Source organism: Macadamia integrifolia, chromosome 13 (assembly GCF_013358625.1).
Source record: "Macadamia integrifolia cultivar HAES 741 chromosome 13, SCU_Mint_v3, whole genome shotgun sequence".
In the NCBI taxonomy this organism is placed as follows: domain Eukaryota; kingdom Viridiplantae; phylum Streptophyta; class Magnoliopsida; order Proteales; family Proteaceae; genus Macadamia; species Macadamia integrifolia.
In genome coordinates, this window is record NC_056569.1 from 11,680,528 (window position 1) to 11,695,950 (window position 15,423).

At 37.0% G+C, this 15,423-nt stretch overlaps 2 protein-coding genes across 2 annotated transcripts; both read right to left on the minus strand.

Moving 5' to 3' along the window:
• Nucleotides 1-290: 290 nt before the first annotated feature.
• LOC122058941 (small GTPase LIP1-like) lies at nt 291-8,445 on the minus strand. The gene is made up of 7 exons (XM_042621653.1): nt 7,848-8,445; nt 3,990-4,081; nt 3,765-3,906; nt 2,816-3,120; nt 1,690-1,743; nt 1,472-1,602; nt 291-840 (listed from the first exon to the last, which is right to left on the minus strand). Exons 1-7 carry the CDS (start codon nt 7,936-7,938, stop codon nt 648-650), a joined length of 1,008 nt encoding a protein of 335 aa, XP_042477587.1. The 5' UTR covers nt 7,939-8,445; the 3' UTR covers nt 291-647.
• A 4,890-nt stretch (nt 8,446-13,335) lies between these two features.
• On the minus strand, nt 13,336-15,035 carry LOC122058713 (probable WRKY transcription factor 50). Its single transcript, XM_042621374.1, has 3 exons — nt 14,674-15,035; nt 14,429-14,575; nt 13,336-13,879 (listed from the first exon to the last, which is right to left on the minus strand). The coding sequence occupies exons 1-3, from the start codon at nt 14,973-14,975 to the stop codon at nt 13,684-13,686; spliced, it is 645 nt and encodes a 214-aa protein (XP_042477308.1). The 5' UTR covers nt 14,976-15,035; the 3' UTR covers nt 13,336-13,683.
• Between the last annotated feature and the right edge of the window lie 388 nt (nt 15,036-15,423).

Consider the following 15,423-nt stretch of genomic DNA (forward strand, 5'->3'; position numbering starts at 1 on the left):
ACTCAGAAATCAACCGGACTTGAGCAAAATGGAAACGAAGAGGATGGGTCTCTTCAGATATTAGATGTTTAGAGTTTATATGGCAAGAAAAATGTAGATTTGGCCAACACAAGAAATAATTTTCTTCAAGAAATTTTCTCAATACCAATCCGACTTTTTAAACAATGAAATAAAATGCCAGCCAAACTTTTTTTTTCCCTTTTTCCCTCTTGTAAAAACACACAACTCTTTAACATTGAAGGCCAATCTAATTTCAAAAGGAAGCTCAATGGTTGCCTAGTAAGACACAGTTTCAATGTCAAATTTGAATCAGGTACTTATTGTTGGCCATAATCAGGAAGTCATATACCCTAATTTAGTAAAGAATTGAACAATTTTAATGGCTCACTCTCAGCTTGAGTAAAATCAACCACTATACATTCAACCAAAATATAATCAGGAACAACCCCCCCCCCCCTTTCTAAAAAAAGGAACAGTAAAAAAAGAAAATTAACAAAGAAATGGGGAAAGTTACAAGCATATTGCAGAAGAGAGGAATCAAAAACCCATACAATATAGTTTCACATCTGTTTCCTTCCAATGTTGCCAGATAAATTTCACTTGGAAGTCTCATGTTTGAGGGTGCATCCTTCAGAGGAACTAAGAAATCAGACATTAATATCCATACGCTTTGATCTGGTTTTGCCAATTTCTGGGGAGCCATTTTGCATAAATCTTGGGAGGCTGTAATTCTCAGTCACAGACACTGGCTGTTGAGGATAAAGTGTGGGAGGTGGAGTAAGGTTGCGTTGAGCCGGAAGGGGAGGGAGTGCATTGTATTTGAACGCCTCACCACTGAAACTGCAATCAATGGCAATGAAATGACAGTCAATTGAAATGTCAACCTAATTTTACTTTTGCAGGAGAGAACAAAAGATAAAAGTGCAATGAAATTTCTTAATATGATGCATTTTGACGAGGCAGGAGTGAATCCTATGGAGAAAAATTAAAAACTAATTTCTTCTCAAAATCAACATATACAGGATGCAATTAATGAGCAGTTAGCAGCTAACCAGGATTTCTTTAAATCTCTCAGAGATTAAAAAAATATTTAACAAATTACTTTAAAAAGAAAGAAGGCACATAGGTGATTCATTCTGCAGAAGTATTACTTAACGATTTTTTTTTATTTTTTTTGATAAGTTAAAAGCACTTTTTAGGTATAACCTCATTGGAGCAACTATGATTTTGCTGCAAGTTCCTTTCTAAGAAATGTAAGTTGGGAAAGAGAAAAATATGATGTTAAGAAGCAAAAATATGTCCAGAAGAACATTAAGAAAGAATTTTCTGTTAATTTTCTTCTAAGAAATTTAAGTTGGGTAAGAGAAAAGAGATGCTACAGAAAAAAATCAATGTCTGTTACTTGTCAGCTTGTATAAGATAATTCGAAATGATATTGAAGCAAAAATAACGTTTAAGATGTAAAGTAGACCTTAGATTCTGTTTGAATTGATCATCATCACTCGAAATTTCTCCTGAGAAATGGAAGGGTCTCTGAGCTGGTATAGTTGACCATGGACTTGATGTAGATAAGTCTTCCGAAAAATATCTTCTCCTGATCAACTGAAATGATTGATCCAAATAATGTGACTTGGTGATAACCTAACAAGAACATAATTACGATTGGTAAAGGCAAAGGCAAGCACATACCATACGGAAAAACTTCATCAGGGCTTCCTTGTCATATCTTGCTTCTTTGGCAGCCTACAGATGTTAAACAGAAATTGGCAGTCACATACATAACCAACAAAATCAGAAACAATATGATAAAGAAATTGATCAACTATCAACTTACAGATTCAATGATAAAAGTAAAAAATTGTTTCATGCTGTTTAGAGCAACCAAATTTGGAATAGCATTCTGTCTACCCATTTGCACTTGAGAACAAAGGTTTAGAATTCTGTCAGAATTAATAATGCAAGAAGTCCTAGCTCAGCTGATGAATGGACCAAACTTTCAGTTTTTGCTTTCTAATTAGAATAACGCTAGTTAAGGTCGAAGGAGCTCGAGAGTATTTCACAGCACCCCCGTCAGCGAGAGGAATTCTCCATAGAGCAGCAGGGTGCATTAAATGATTAATCCCTCACTCACTTTTCCCACAAGGAAAAAATCTGCATTTGGGCACAATCATCGGGCAAGGCATCTCAGCATTAGCGGTATCTGCTCCTTGTGCAGAACAGAATGCCCGGAAGTGACACAGAGAAAGTTACCAGGTTATTTCACATGACAAACTCTCTTCGTCCTATCTCGAGGCTCATGCTAGGAATAGAGCCTTAAAGTCCTCTAAAAAGTGATGAATTATTCTCCTTTGATATTCTTAATACCACAACTCAAACTCAAAACCACGTTCAGAACTTAATTTTGTTTTCAATTTGAACCAAGGTTCGACTCTAGATATGAGAAAATAGAAGAACCATGGCCCTTTAGGTGACATGCATAATGTGAGAAATCAGCAATCACCACAATGAACAGATGACCATTCTTGTCGAGCACCACTAGATTTCCTTTTTCTGCTGAATATTGAGTTCTATCAAAAACATGACAGCACAACTATAACCAAAGTACAGACAACAGGGTGGTCCCACTAGAAACCCAAGCAACTGATGAGAACCTGAGCATAGCAGGCCCACATTATGGTAATACACATTGAATCCATGTATACTCTCTCCATTTCAGTACCTCAACCTAGATCATTCATCCTCAACCCCAAGGAGCACTTAAACACCACAAGGCTGATAAGACTCGAAAGTATATTATGAAAAAAGAATTACTTACAGCAAAAAGGCTCCCACTGCCCGGAAAGCTTTCTGTCAGAGGAAGTTCCTCACTTGATGGAAGGAAACCCTGCTTCTCAACCCACTGGCGAGCAACATCAACAAGATTGCCACTGCTTCCTCTAATTCCTTCCTTTGCAGCAATATCTGCTTTGTTACCAACAACAATATACGGGACAGGAAGGCCACCAGGCCCACCGGACCCTAGAGGAGCAGAGAATGTTCCAGTTGTTGCTATCTCTGCTGCCCACTTCTGTAAGTTTGTTTTTGTCCTTCTTTGGGAGAGATCATAAACAAAAATAACACCTGATGATATCAAGTAGAAAAGAAACTGTAAATTACAATTTTACAGAGCATCAAATAATCAAGGGTGGATAGGTATTAAGAAGTTGGAAAGCAACGTCGAACAATCTATTCGTTGCCACTTATGTGAAAGAAACAGTTTTGTTTTCGGAGGGGGAGGTTATATCCCCCATCAAATGTCCCATTAGGAAACCCTACTTCATCCAAACATGACCATACCTAGTGAACATAACCTTCTAAAACATCCACCATATTTAAATTTTCCATCTAAAGTAATGCATTAGTAATTTAACTGGCCTGGTTTGGGGCAGGAGATCTTCAAGCCAGGACCCAATAAATGTACCCCTTTCAACCTACCCTTCAAGCCTCATCAGGGAACGTGTATCAAATAACTGACATAGGAATTTGACTTCCTTTACTGATTAAGTATTGCCGAAATAATGTGCAACTACCGAAATGGTCTTATGTAAAAACGAAAAAGTTGATGACGGGTGTTATTCACTCTGTGATAGGCCACTGGTTCTTTCCTTACTTGTATGTAATAAGGTTTCAAATAACCATTCAAAAGATTACAGAAACAGTTCATTTATACTTTCAACATTGTATCATCCAACTGCAATGAAATTAGATTAGCACTTAGTCTTCACCATTGATTTGTGAATAGAAAAGTGAGCGGCAGTCCTTGTATCGCTCATGTCCTGAGATATCCCAAAGTTCAACAAAGAAATCACTCTCCGCATCACCTTTAATGCTATTAGAAGAGCTACTGGGACTTCCATAATTGGTATGCTGCATAACAGAAGCACAAGAAGCTTAGAGATTGACCATAACTCCTAATTGCCTCAAAGAAGATAAGAAATATTAACAGTCACCTTCACACCAACTGAACATCCAATTGTTTGAGGAGGATGACTGATGGAGGAACCTTTTAAAATGAGATGAACAAGTGAAGTTTTCCCCACACCTGCCAGCAAATTGAAGATAATAAAGTTCAATTCAAATGCTAAACAAATGACGTGGATACAAAATTAGGTACAAAATACAAATTGAAACAAGAAATGGCCCAAATCAGCAATCTAGTTACGAATTAAATCACTTCAGAGGAAAAACCAAACAGGTACTATATATTTAAAGTTAAGATACATATAGAGAGATATACGGAATATTTTAGTGGTATCCCAGCTTTCAAGATACATTATCCTGAAGGTTAATCCAGCATATTGTCTCAACAATTTGATCGGTCTTGCCCTTTAAATGATCAGAGAAGTTTAGGGCACGATCAGGGTAGTTCTGGCCTAAAACACCTCCTAGTTGGAATTATCTGCAGAGCACATCACAACCACCTTTATGCATATGATGAGTAGAGTTACTAGAGTAAGCAAAAGAACGCTATGCATCACAAATGTGATTGAGGACTCCTGGCAATCCTCTTCAGCTAATTATCACATATAGATCTCAAAATCTCTTTTTGTTATGAGTGTCAAGATTTTTATTTTTATTTTTAATTACAACTGATATCAGAGCCATAAATCACCATTATTTTGTCTTCCAGCAGACTCTAAAGCACTTTCAGCCATTCAACCCAAAGCAGACTCTAAATCATCCGTTAAAAAGTAGATGGAGAACTGGGATACTTTTCTGTCTGCCAAGAAAGAAAAAAAAGGTGATGGTTAATGGAGATTCGGCAAAAGTTATTGACCAGATAAGAGAATGTTCTAAGTAGTCTAGGCACTTTTCTGAACTCGTTAGATTGATTAATACCTCACTTCCCAGTCGAATTACTAGTTCCACTGGAAACCAAGGAGTGAATGAATTGGCTAAAGCAAGGGGTCCTACAGCCAAGATATGTTTAGGGATAGTGATGCAACACAAGGTCAGGTAGAAGGAATAAGGCCCCACCCAATCATGCCTGTATTTAGTCCCAAGGTTCAAGTTAAAACAAGGCCCATATGGGCAAAATTATGGTTCACCTTAAGGCCCATATTCTGCCCATAATATAGCTTGTACATCTAGAAATAGAATTTTGAGTGTGGACCCTATGCGATTACAGTGGAGAGGAAAATATCAAGAAGATTTGGTAGCTGGAATATTCTTTTGGCTGAAGATTTGATTAGATTTGACTAAATTTCTATTTCTTGTAATAGCCAACTTAGTAGTTTCTATTTCTTTATTATTTTTTTGTTTAAAGGAAAGATGTGCATAGTCTAGGTCTTGTCCCAAATATGACCTCAGATAGAGCCAATTGGAGGGCAAGGATTCATGTAGCCAACCCCATTTAGCTGATTTTTTTCTGACTCGCTGATGTGGTGTTTCTTTTTACTTTCACTTTTCTTATTTTTTTTTTACACGGATCCATGTAGCCAACTCCATTAAATTGGGATAAGACTGATTTTGTTGCTGTGTTCTTTTTTTTAAGCATTGTTCTGTTGTAATAGAGGATGGAATGCAATGAATGAGTTATTGGCTTATGCCTTAGTGTCTTGTAGTTATTTAGAACTTGTCGGTGGTAGTGATGCAGAGACAACCTTGTTGTGGTGAATCAACAGGTTCGGTATGGCGCTGGTTCCATTCCTGTAGGCCAGGTGGTGAAACTTTGGTCATATCCTTTTATTTCTTCTTTCATATGTCAAATAAGTGTCATAAATTCTGTTCTCAATACTGATTTGTCCCTACTGCAATCCTGTTGTGATTGATCTCCCACTGGTTCTTCCCTTGTTTGAAATTGATTCTGCATTAGACTGTCTTATGTGGTTTGGGGATTCATGGGGTTGCATGGTTCGGGGAAGCAAAACCATCGTTAATCCTTGAAATAACTCTTCAGATGTAATTGAATCATATGAACTTCTGCCACCCTGAGGGGGAGAAGGAAATATGAAAAATCAATCATTGCATCCTTAAAATAACACTTCCATATTTGCTGAATCATCTGAATTTGCTAGTATCATGATAATGATATTGTGTGTTGACAGTCAGGGCTTTGTAGTTGCTATTATTGGCTTTCCCTCCCTTTTGGGATCAGCAACAGAGTTACTTTTTTGCAACTTTAGCATTTACTTTGTTGGCAAATTTATTGGCTCTAAAAGAAGTTGCATTCCTTCAGATGTAAATTCGAACGATTAATAACCATATGACTCTCTACTGGGGGTTCTTGAAAATTGCACCTCAAGCACCTTGATCTCCACCGGGTCCTGATTCCAACATCAAATCCATCAATATAGTTTTCAAAGGCATCACCTAGGCATCCAGACACCTTGTTGGTGAGGCCTTGCGTCTGGGGCCCCTCTAATGCCTTGGGCTGCCTAGACGTTGTGGCAACTATGCCGATAACCCAGAAAAGTTGCTTTTCACCACAAGTGTCTCCGCAAAAAGAATGGCAGAATCAACATTCCAGGATGAGTACCATGATATCAGCTCTATTGGACTTTCCAACACCCATGGTGGGTATAAAAACAAAATTGTAGTATCAATTCTATTCTTGAAGATGCAGCCAATACTTAAATGCCATTGAAAAGCTACCAGAATTTTGTAAACCAGCAATCTGAAAGGATTTTCAAGTGAGAAATCTCCAACAAAATGAGGACTAACTTGAACTACAAACTAATCTCTCATAACATAATCAATGACAACCTCTGCATCAGACTGCTGTGGAAAATCAATTAGCCAACCAGTTGCAAATGATGATGAGCTGGTTAAGAACCACCATGAATTTCTTTTGAGCAATTTGGCTCCCATACAAACCAAAGAGTGGCAACAAATAAGCATCTCCATTGCCCCTTCCTGGGTTGAGCAGAATACCAACTCCATGAAAACTCAACAAAATCCCCTAGCAATACGCAACTAGTACCAATTTCTCAAAGAAGTGGCTCCTAATATAACCAAATATCTCCTACAGACTGTCTACAGTTGATTCTTACTCATTCAGGCCACACACTGACATGTTCATAGCTTCCAATTTCACTTCTCCAATTAAGCATACAACATGTTGACCTTAATAGGCAACTTCCCAGTTGAAATCATAAGGCACCAAATATTCCATACAGTGATACAGACTTATAAGGGAAAAGAGCCTGGTTCTGGGTTTCAGTGCACAAAGCCTCTGTAGGATCTATGGGAGAAAAAGTGAGGTTCTTCCAAGAATGTGAGTTTCACATTTATAGCATGTTTCAACCCAATTTAATCAGAAAGCTTCCATTATTGTTGGTTAATGTGTACTAATTGCACTTTTCAGTTTTATTGTTCATTCTCTTGTTCTAATGATTTTTCGATTAACCTGGAAAAAGGTTTTCTAATCTTTTGTATCTATTTTTCTGTTCTTGTACCCTAATCTTTTGTATCTCAAACAGGGTACTTTTGGATTAGGAAAAAATATACCATTATCAAATTTGGATTCTCAACACTTGTCAAATTTTTAAGTAAATCGTACGGAAATAGTTATTAATTACCTTCATATATTAGAAAAGCATATACAAAGGAGGAAAGTTCAGCATCAAAGTCAAGACTCATGCTCAGACCACAGTGAGACAGGCCAATTCAGACGTCTTGAGCGGGCTAGGACTAACAAGACAGGAATAATTTAGACCCCAATAGCAAAATTTCACCATGAGAGTACAACAATTAACATCTGATAGGTCAAGAGATAGAGAACATAGAATAAAGCCCTCTCAAGATTCAATTCAGAATTCAAAGACCAAATGAACAAATTTCAAGAACTAAGGTCCATGACAACATACCTGAATCTCCAACGACAAGCACTCGAACCTGCCCGCAAGGAGGGCCGCCAATCGAATCTTTACTTTCCGTTCCACGGTTCCTCCAAAACATGTTTTCGTGGAACCAACTCAACCAAAATCACCTCTCCCACTGAGAGCAGAAAAGAAGACCCCAAGTCCCTTCAAACATACACAATCTCCAGAAATAACACTGGATTATCAAAAAGGTCATCCTAAATCCTGGTCTATCATCCATATCAGACGAAACCCAAGCCAAGGTCTAATCTAAAGATGAAGCAGCAAACACTTTCACACATTAAATCCCGTGAAATTTTATGATTTCTTCCGAAGCTACTCAATCTCTTAATTTACTCAACTAAGCTCAAGATCTGTAGAGAATTAGGAAAAGATCTCTGCAAGAACGAATCTTCACTTTACAGATCGTAAAACTCCCCCCAAATTCGAAGGCTAGGCGTTGAAAACTTGAAATGTAACTCTCTCTGGACAATGACTGATGGATTTGCTTCGTGCTTGTATAAACCTGTTTATAGAATATGAATAGTCGCAGAGCAGAAGCTGAAGTTGAAACTTGAAACTTGAGAAAGAATGTCAATTTTGAGATTACTCGTTGAGTTCTGATTCATTTGGCAAAGGAAAACGATCAAAACGATTCGACTCATGCGCGCCATCTTCTTTTGCCACGTGGAACGATGATCTTACTTGGATATACTAGGGTTGTAAATTTAAAATTCATATTTGTTTCATTTTGATGTATTCATTTAGGGGAATTCGTATTTGAAAAAATAATTTCTTAAAGTTATGAGTATTCATTTGAAAGCTAATTGAGATGAAGATGTGAAAATATTATTTTCATACTATATAGTATCTGATTGGTTACCAAAAAAGAAAAAAAGATAGTATCTGATTCATTTATCTATGATTATAAAATCTAGCTTATAATAATTTATAATATTAAAATAATCTATTCAAGATATATAACAAATGAAACATGAAATTAAATGAAAAAAAAAAAATCATGAGGACATCTATGTATTTTTATATATGACTCTTTATCCCAATATTTACCTAAAAAACACATATCAAGCCCAATGGGATGGTGGATTTGACCTTTTACCTTCTAGTCTTCTCCAATACATCACCACTTAATGTAGACATTGAAACCACATTGTCATTTTTATTAGAATTACAATTCCACTCTCCAACCTCCACTAAATATGCAAAAGGATACTCGAAAGTCCATATTTGATTTGTATAAATGTTTAAGGGAATTCATATTCAAAAAATTGATTTCAAAAAACTATTTGAAAACTAATGAAAGACAAATATATGGGCATTGTTACATTAGATTCGTATAGGAATTGATAGAGGCTAGTCCTACGATTCAGTTTTTAAATCTTGGGTGGAAGTTTTCTTCAACTACATTCAACCTGGTCTTGATATGGGAATTTCGATAATTGAATATCTTGAAATGACTTGGATTGGTTTAAGTTTCATTTCTATAATTCAAATTAAATCATATATCCTCCCGCACCTATGCCCAGGCATCCTCTTTGTAGTCTAAATCTTTTACACTTATTTGCCAATTGGCGGGCTTCGGGTGAATTAAATCTCGATATATGAGCCTAAGAATGTGAGATTTACATGTTGAAAATTTTGTTGCCTCTTCTAATTCATTACATGCCTGTAAATATGTGCAAACCATATAAGTTTCTAAGATGGCTGTAAACATGGGAAAACCATATAAGTTTCTAAGAAACCTTCCATTTTCCATAATTTTTCCAAGCATTTTATTTGGAAGGGATTCTTCGAAAAAAAGGTATATAGAGGAGCGAACCAATGAAGTGCGGCAAAGTGGTATTCTATATTGGGGGGCAGCAAACTTATTTCATGTGAGGAGGAGAGAGATTAGACGTAAAGATGCTAGCTAGCATGAGCTAAGAGAAATTGTTCTCATTTTCTTTAAACTCATAGAATCTGGAGATATCAATCTAATTTTTAAGGTTTAATTAAGGTTTAGATATATCTGTTACATTATGTTTTTCTTCAAACCCTACAATGATGAGAGCCTCGTGCATTAAGTATATCCTTATTCAAAGGTTTAGATATGTTTAGCTCTCCATCAAATTTGGGCAACAAATGTACTGATGCAACTATTTAAGATGGACTGATCAAATGGGTTTCAAGTAAGAGTAAGAGAATGACAAGCCCATCTAAAAATATTATAACTATTTTTTGATGAAATGGGTTTTAGTTAAAAGAGTGACAAGCTCATCTAAAAAATAATTTAGAAAAAAGAACTCTCTGAGTCTGATGTTGCCTATAAACAACCTACCTTCAAGGGAGGAGACGCAAGAGCTAATACTGCACGAAAAGCAAGAAAAGAAGGATGCACATGCTACTCAAAGGATGGATGTGTGTGTACCAACGTTGAAAGGAAGGGAGATCCAATCTCAAGATCTAACTATCACCAGCGCAAGTCCTTACCAACTGAGCTGGCCGGCAAGTTTTAAATTTTTATACCAAACTTTAGGGCTCATGGATTTAGTAATTGGTACCGGTTTCGACCGATACCAGTCTTTATTGGCCTTGAACGGGCATTTTTACCCCTGTTTTCATTAAAAATGATCTCTTTTAATGATTTTACCCCTAGTACGATATTGAATTCAATCTAAAATTGGCTAAGAATGATATCGGCAAAGCCAAACCGATACCAATAATATATCCATCCTCAACATTACAATCCACAGGTTACTTGGTAAAATGATGTACACACTGCTGGGCGTACACACTCTCTTACCTCCCTAATCATATGGGCCCTTATGATTGGTGGGGCACCCCATTCTACATAGCCTAAGGTCCAAGAAAATCAGTGTCAAAATTCTTGTATCAATCAATATTAAAAGCCTTGTATCAATCAGTACGATACCAATACCTAGATCCATGCCCATAGTGTCTAAGAAAAATCATTCTATGCCCTAATAATACTCAATATTACATATAGATCTCCATCATGCAAGTTACTATCAAAAAACAAAAATCATGCAAGTGGTTGTATGTCTCATATTGCTCAAAACTTTTAAAGGAAGAGGATTGACCCAGGTCCAACAAAAATGAAGGTACCATGGTGGCAATCAGGGGAGGCTCCTCTCCCCTTGTGGGGATTGTTCTCACACGGGATTTATCGTCCATGAGGTGTGGATCATACACATTAAAGGTGGGTACATGCACACCTATGGACAGTGGATCCTCACATGGGGACAGGATCAAGATTTGTAGGAAATATGAGTTATTTTGCATTGTTTTATATTGAGACTATGATATATATATATATATATATATAGGGAGAGGGATAGGTATGCTAGCAGAATACACTAGTATCAGGAAAGCTAGCGGAATTTTGACTGTAGGATTTTGTCATCATAAACAACATCATCGGATGAAAAGAAAGACTCCAACTCGATCTCAATCCACCACTGTTGTATCTTTTTGCTTCCTCTCTTTCTCTCTCCCTGTCAAAGGGTACTTGAATTGGTCCAAATGTATCTCATTCCTCCCTGAACGCCATTGAAAATACAAACTTGTCGGAGGGTACTTGAATCAGTCCAAATGTATCTTGTTCCTCCTTGAATGCCAGTGAAAAAGACCTCAAAGATATGGAATGTCCCTAACAATGTTGACGTTGTCGATGAAGATGAGAGGAGACGTGAAGCCATTAACATCACCATTTCTAGTTCACTAAAGAAAATCAAAGGGAAGGGTGAGAGCACAAAAACTCAACAATGGAAGAAATATAAAGTGAACAAGATCAAAGTAACACTACAGAATGACTTTGAGAATCGTGACCTACTCCAATTTGGGACGGATTAATTGACCTCGGTAACGTCGTGGGAAGAGACCGAGCAAATAAATGAGAGAGAGAGAGAGAGGAAGAAGATGTGGACTGAACCAGTAAAGACAAGTCACTGGGAGTGGGGAGAGAGCCAGAGCCGGAGGTGGAGGAGGGCAAGGGAACTTGCGCCAGAGACGAGAGGATACAAGGGATTTCAGTGAATTTTTCTAGTCCATTATCCTTGCAGCAAGAGCCATAGGGGAGGGAGAACCGGAGCCGGAGGTGGAGGAGGGAAGAGAGCTCGCACATCTCTGACAGAGATGAAGAAGAAAGGAAAGAGATGAAAGGATAGGAGGGAAAAGAGTTGCAAGGAGTTGCAAGAGAGTATCATAGCTTCATACACACTATACCTAATTAATGGCATAGATTTAATCTGTTTAATCTAACGGTCCATATAAGCTAGCTTTCCTGATTCCAGTGTATCCTACTGGCTTTCATGTCTTTTTCCCATATATTATATATTGAATGAAGGACAGGTTCAATAAAAAAAAAATAATAATAATAATAATTTAAGACAAATTATTCTTTCCCATTCTCAAGTACTATCATTAATATTGGAGAGGTGGAGCTTGAACAAACTAAATCATAATTTAGCAGATTTTAGTTCTTTTCTATCTCATTATGGGGAAAAAGGACTTTGCTTGAGAGTGCAATGCCTGTGCCCAGACTTAGAATGGGGCAAAATGATCATCCCACATCACACCCAATTAAAGGCCCGAATCCCTCCCTTGTCGATGGTTCTTCGTGCATTCCTATAACAGAGGTGCACTCCCAAATAGAAAACTCTCCATCTTCATTAAATAAATTGAAGGGACAATTTTACTGATTGGGTGGAGGTCTACTCAAACTTTCAGTAGTTTTCTTCTTCTGTTCTTTTTGGGTGGCTAGCTACCTTGGAAAGGCTTTTAGTGTGACGAAAGTATTTGCCATTTTAGGTGCCAAAAAAAATGGTCAAATTTTTTGCCAGGTAGAACCCAAGTCCCCCTCCTCATATGTTAAGTTTTGATGTAAATATGATTTGCCAAGTGAAAAAATAAAACTTTATATCATTAGAAAATTAAAACTTATTAGTAATGTTTGGAAAGAAATTGATGCCTAAAATTATTTGAGAAAATACTCACACATGTGAGGGTATATGATTGAAATTTGGTTATGAAACTTTGTACATGATTGATGGATATCCAATTGAAACAGAGAAGGGAAGTCTTCATTCTTTTATTGCCAGACTGGAGGCTTGTAGAGTGATTCTCCTTATTGGACATAATTAGCACCAAAATCACCTACAATAATTGGAACCTATTGACAACTGTAATTTGAATGTAAATACATGAAATTAAAAAGGGCTCCCCAAACGCATGAGGCTTCCGCCACTATGAAGTCTAGGGAGGGTCATAGTGCAGAGGTTTTCTGATTCGAATCTGTAATCACTAGTTCGCAATGGAGCAATCTTATCGTTGCATCGAGGTTTGGTCTGTACAATATATGAAAGTAGATTCTTGACAACCAAAGTTGTGCAAGTGCATACATCACACATATGAGAGAGAGAGAGAGAGAGAGAGAGAGAGAGAAAATATAGATGTCATATCTCTACATATAGAATTAATTTACATAATCCTTCCATCCATATATATTACATGTCTGGTGGTGGCTAAAACCCATCAATACATCATGGCTCCATCTGGTTGCAAGGGAAAAAAAAAGGTGGAAAAATGAAATAAAATCAAAATTAAATTGAAAATTTTGTAATCTTTATTGCGCAACTAACTCCGTGACATGCCAAATTAATTATTAAATTTTACTATATTCTGCAACTAAATTCCTTGATTTTAAGAAGAAAACAGAGATGTCATTTGAAAATTATAATAACCATCTTTAGTAAGAATTTAAGTGAAAGAGTTTTTATTTTCTTTACTTGGAACCAAAAGTGGCTGATAAGTGTAAATTTCTTCAAGAGAATGAATGTGAAGCCTGCAAGATCCAGCCACTAGGAACCATGAGTGGAATCTGGTCCAAATAAACCACACAAGGGCTTTCATGATTATGGATACCCTCATATGTAGTTATCACGTAGCTGGAATCATTACTGTCCCTCTCCACTCTCTTCTTCACTTGGCATCCTCCATTTGTGCACCTATAGTAATTCCTGCTTCATTCACCCACATATACAAATGTATTAATATCAATTAGGGCAATAAATCACTCATTCTCAGTACTAAGATCTCATATTTATAGCAAAAAAGTAACCAAAAATTCAAAACTTGGTGAAGTACTGTAATGGAGCTTAAGCCCATTAATTTCCTTCTTTGATGATCTCATGATTTTCTTGTTCAAAAGAAGAGTGACCCACCAAAGCCATTTGCTGTTTAGAGCTAATGGAGATTCTCTATATATGGTCCAAGGTACCATTAGAGAGATTACATAAAAGAAATCCATGGGAGATCTTTGTAGCTAGTAACATGCATGGACTGGTCCCTCCAAGTTTAAACACTAGAGAGGTACTTTCACTGTAAATCCAGAAAAGAATTATTATATATAAACAATAGCAGACCATGAGAAGCCAAAAAAAAAGAAAAAAAGCAAAGTTTCTCTCAGATCAAACACTGTATATGGATCCATCCAGTGATGGACTAGTTTGTGGTGTCAAATGCTCCAAATAACTAAAGCAGATTTCTTAACTAGTTGTATGGTTTACCTTGGGTTTGGGCTGTTCTTAACTGATTTCTTCCCATACTTCCTCCATTTGTATCCATCATCCATGATTTCAAGTTCAGATTTCGTTCTAAATGCCACCCTAGAACCCAAATCCCCTTTAATTCTCTTCGTTTCACTCTTACATTTTCTGCAAATCCAGTAAAAACAACAGAAAATTAGGGATATATACTAATCAAAACTGTAATTAAACAATATACATAGGTAGATAGTGTAATAGTAGGTTACTGGGTAGATATCACTTGCAGTTCACTCCTTGTGGTTTCATTTCCACTGTTTTGGATTGAATGTGAGCTAATATTTTCAGGGAGAATTGGGTACTGTGAGTAAAACCCCCCGCCGCCACCGCCGATGTTGGTTGCCGTCGAATCTTCCTCTGTACCAGCTTCAGTCACCAGATAATCGGAAAAATCGAAACTCGTTGATGGTACCGAAGTATCCAATAGGAGATGATGATAATTAGGGTTAGGTTTAGGGTTAGGGTTAGGGTTTCCAAGGAAGTCCTTAGCTTGGAAAGTGGGGTTGGCCATGGTAGCTTTGAGGTGTGTGTGTTCTCGGGGGATTAGCTTCTCAGTGTTTTTATTCAGTCGACGTTGATACCCTTTTTGGGAAGTAGCTTTGAAGGACTTAATATATACCATCTTTGTCCTTGACTGTGAGCGCCTTCGCTGCTACTTTCCTTGGGGGGTGGGGGGATTAAGATGGTCTTGGATTTTGACACGTAATTGTTACGTCATCATATTGACGTTTGATATTTTGTCTTTTATGGGACGTAGGGACCACATTAACACCATGCCGTAGCCGACTTCGCAGTTGGTCTTCGGTGCGTGTACCTTTGTGCTGGGGATATTTATTTATTTATTTATTATTATTATTATTATTTTTTCTTTTTAGAAATCAACAAAGAATTTATTAAGCAAAATCAGAAAAGGAAAATTTTAGTCCCAAAGAGTTCCAATGAGTAATATATGGAGAGGC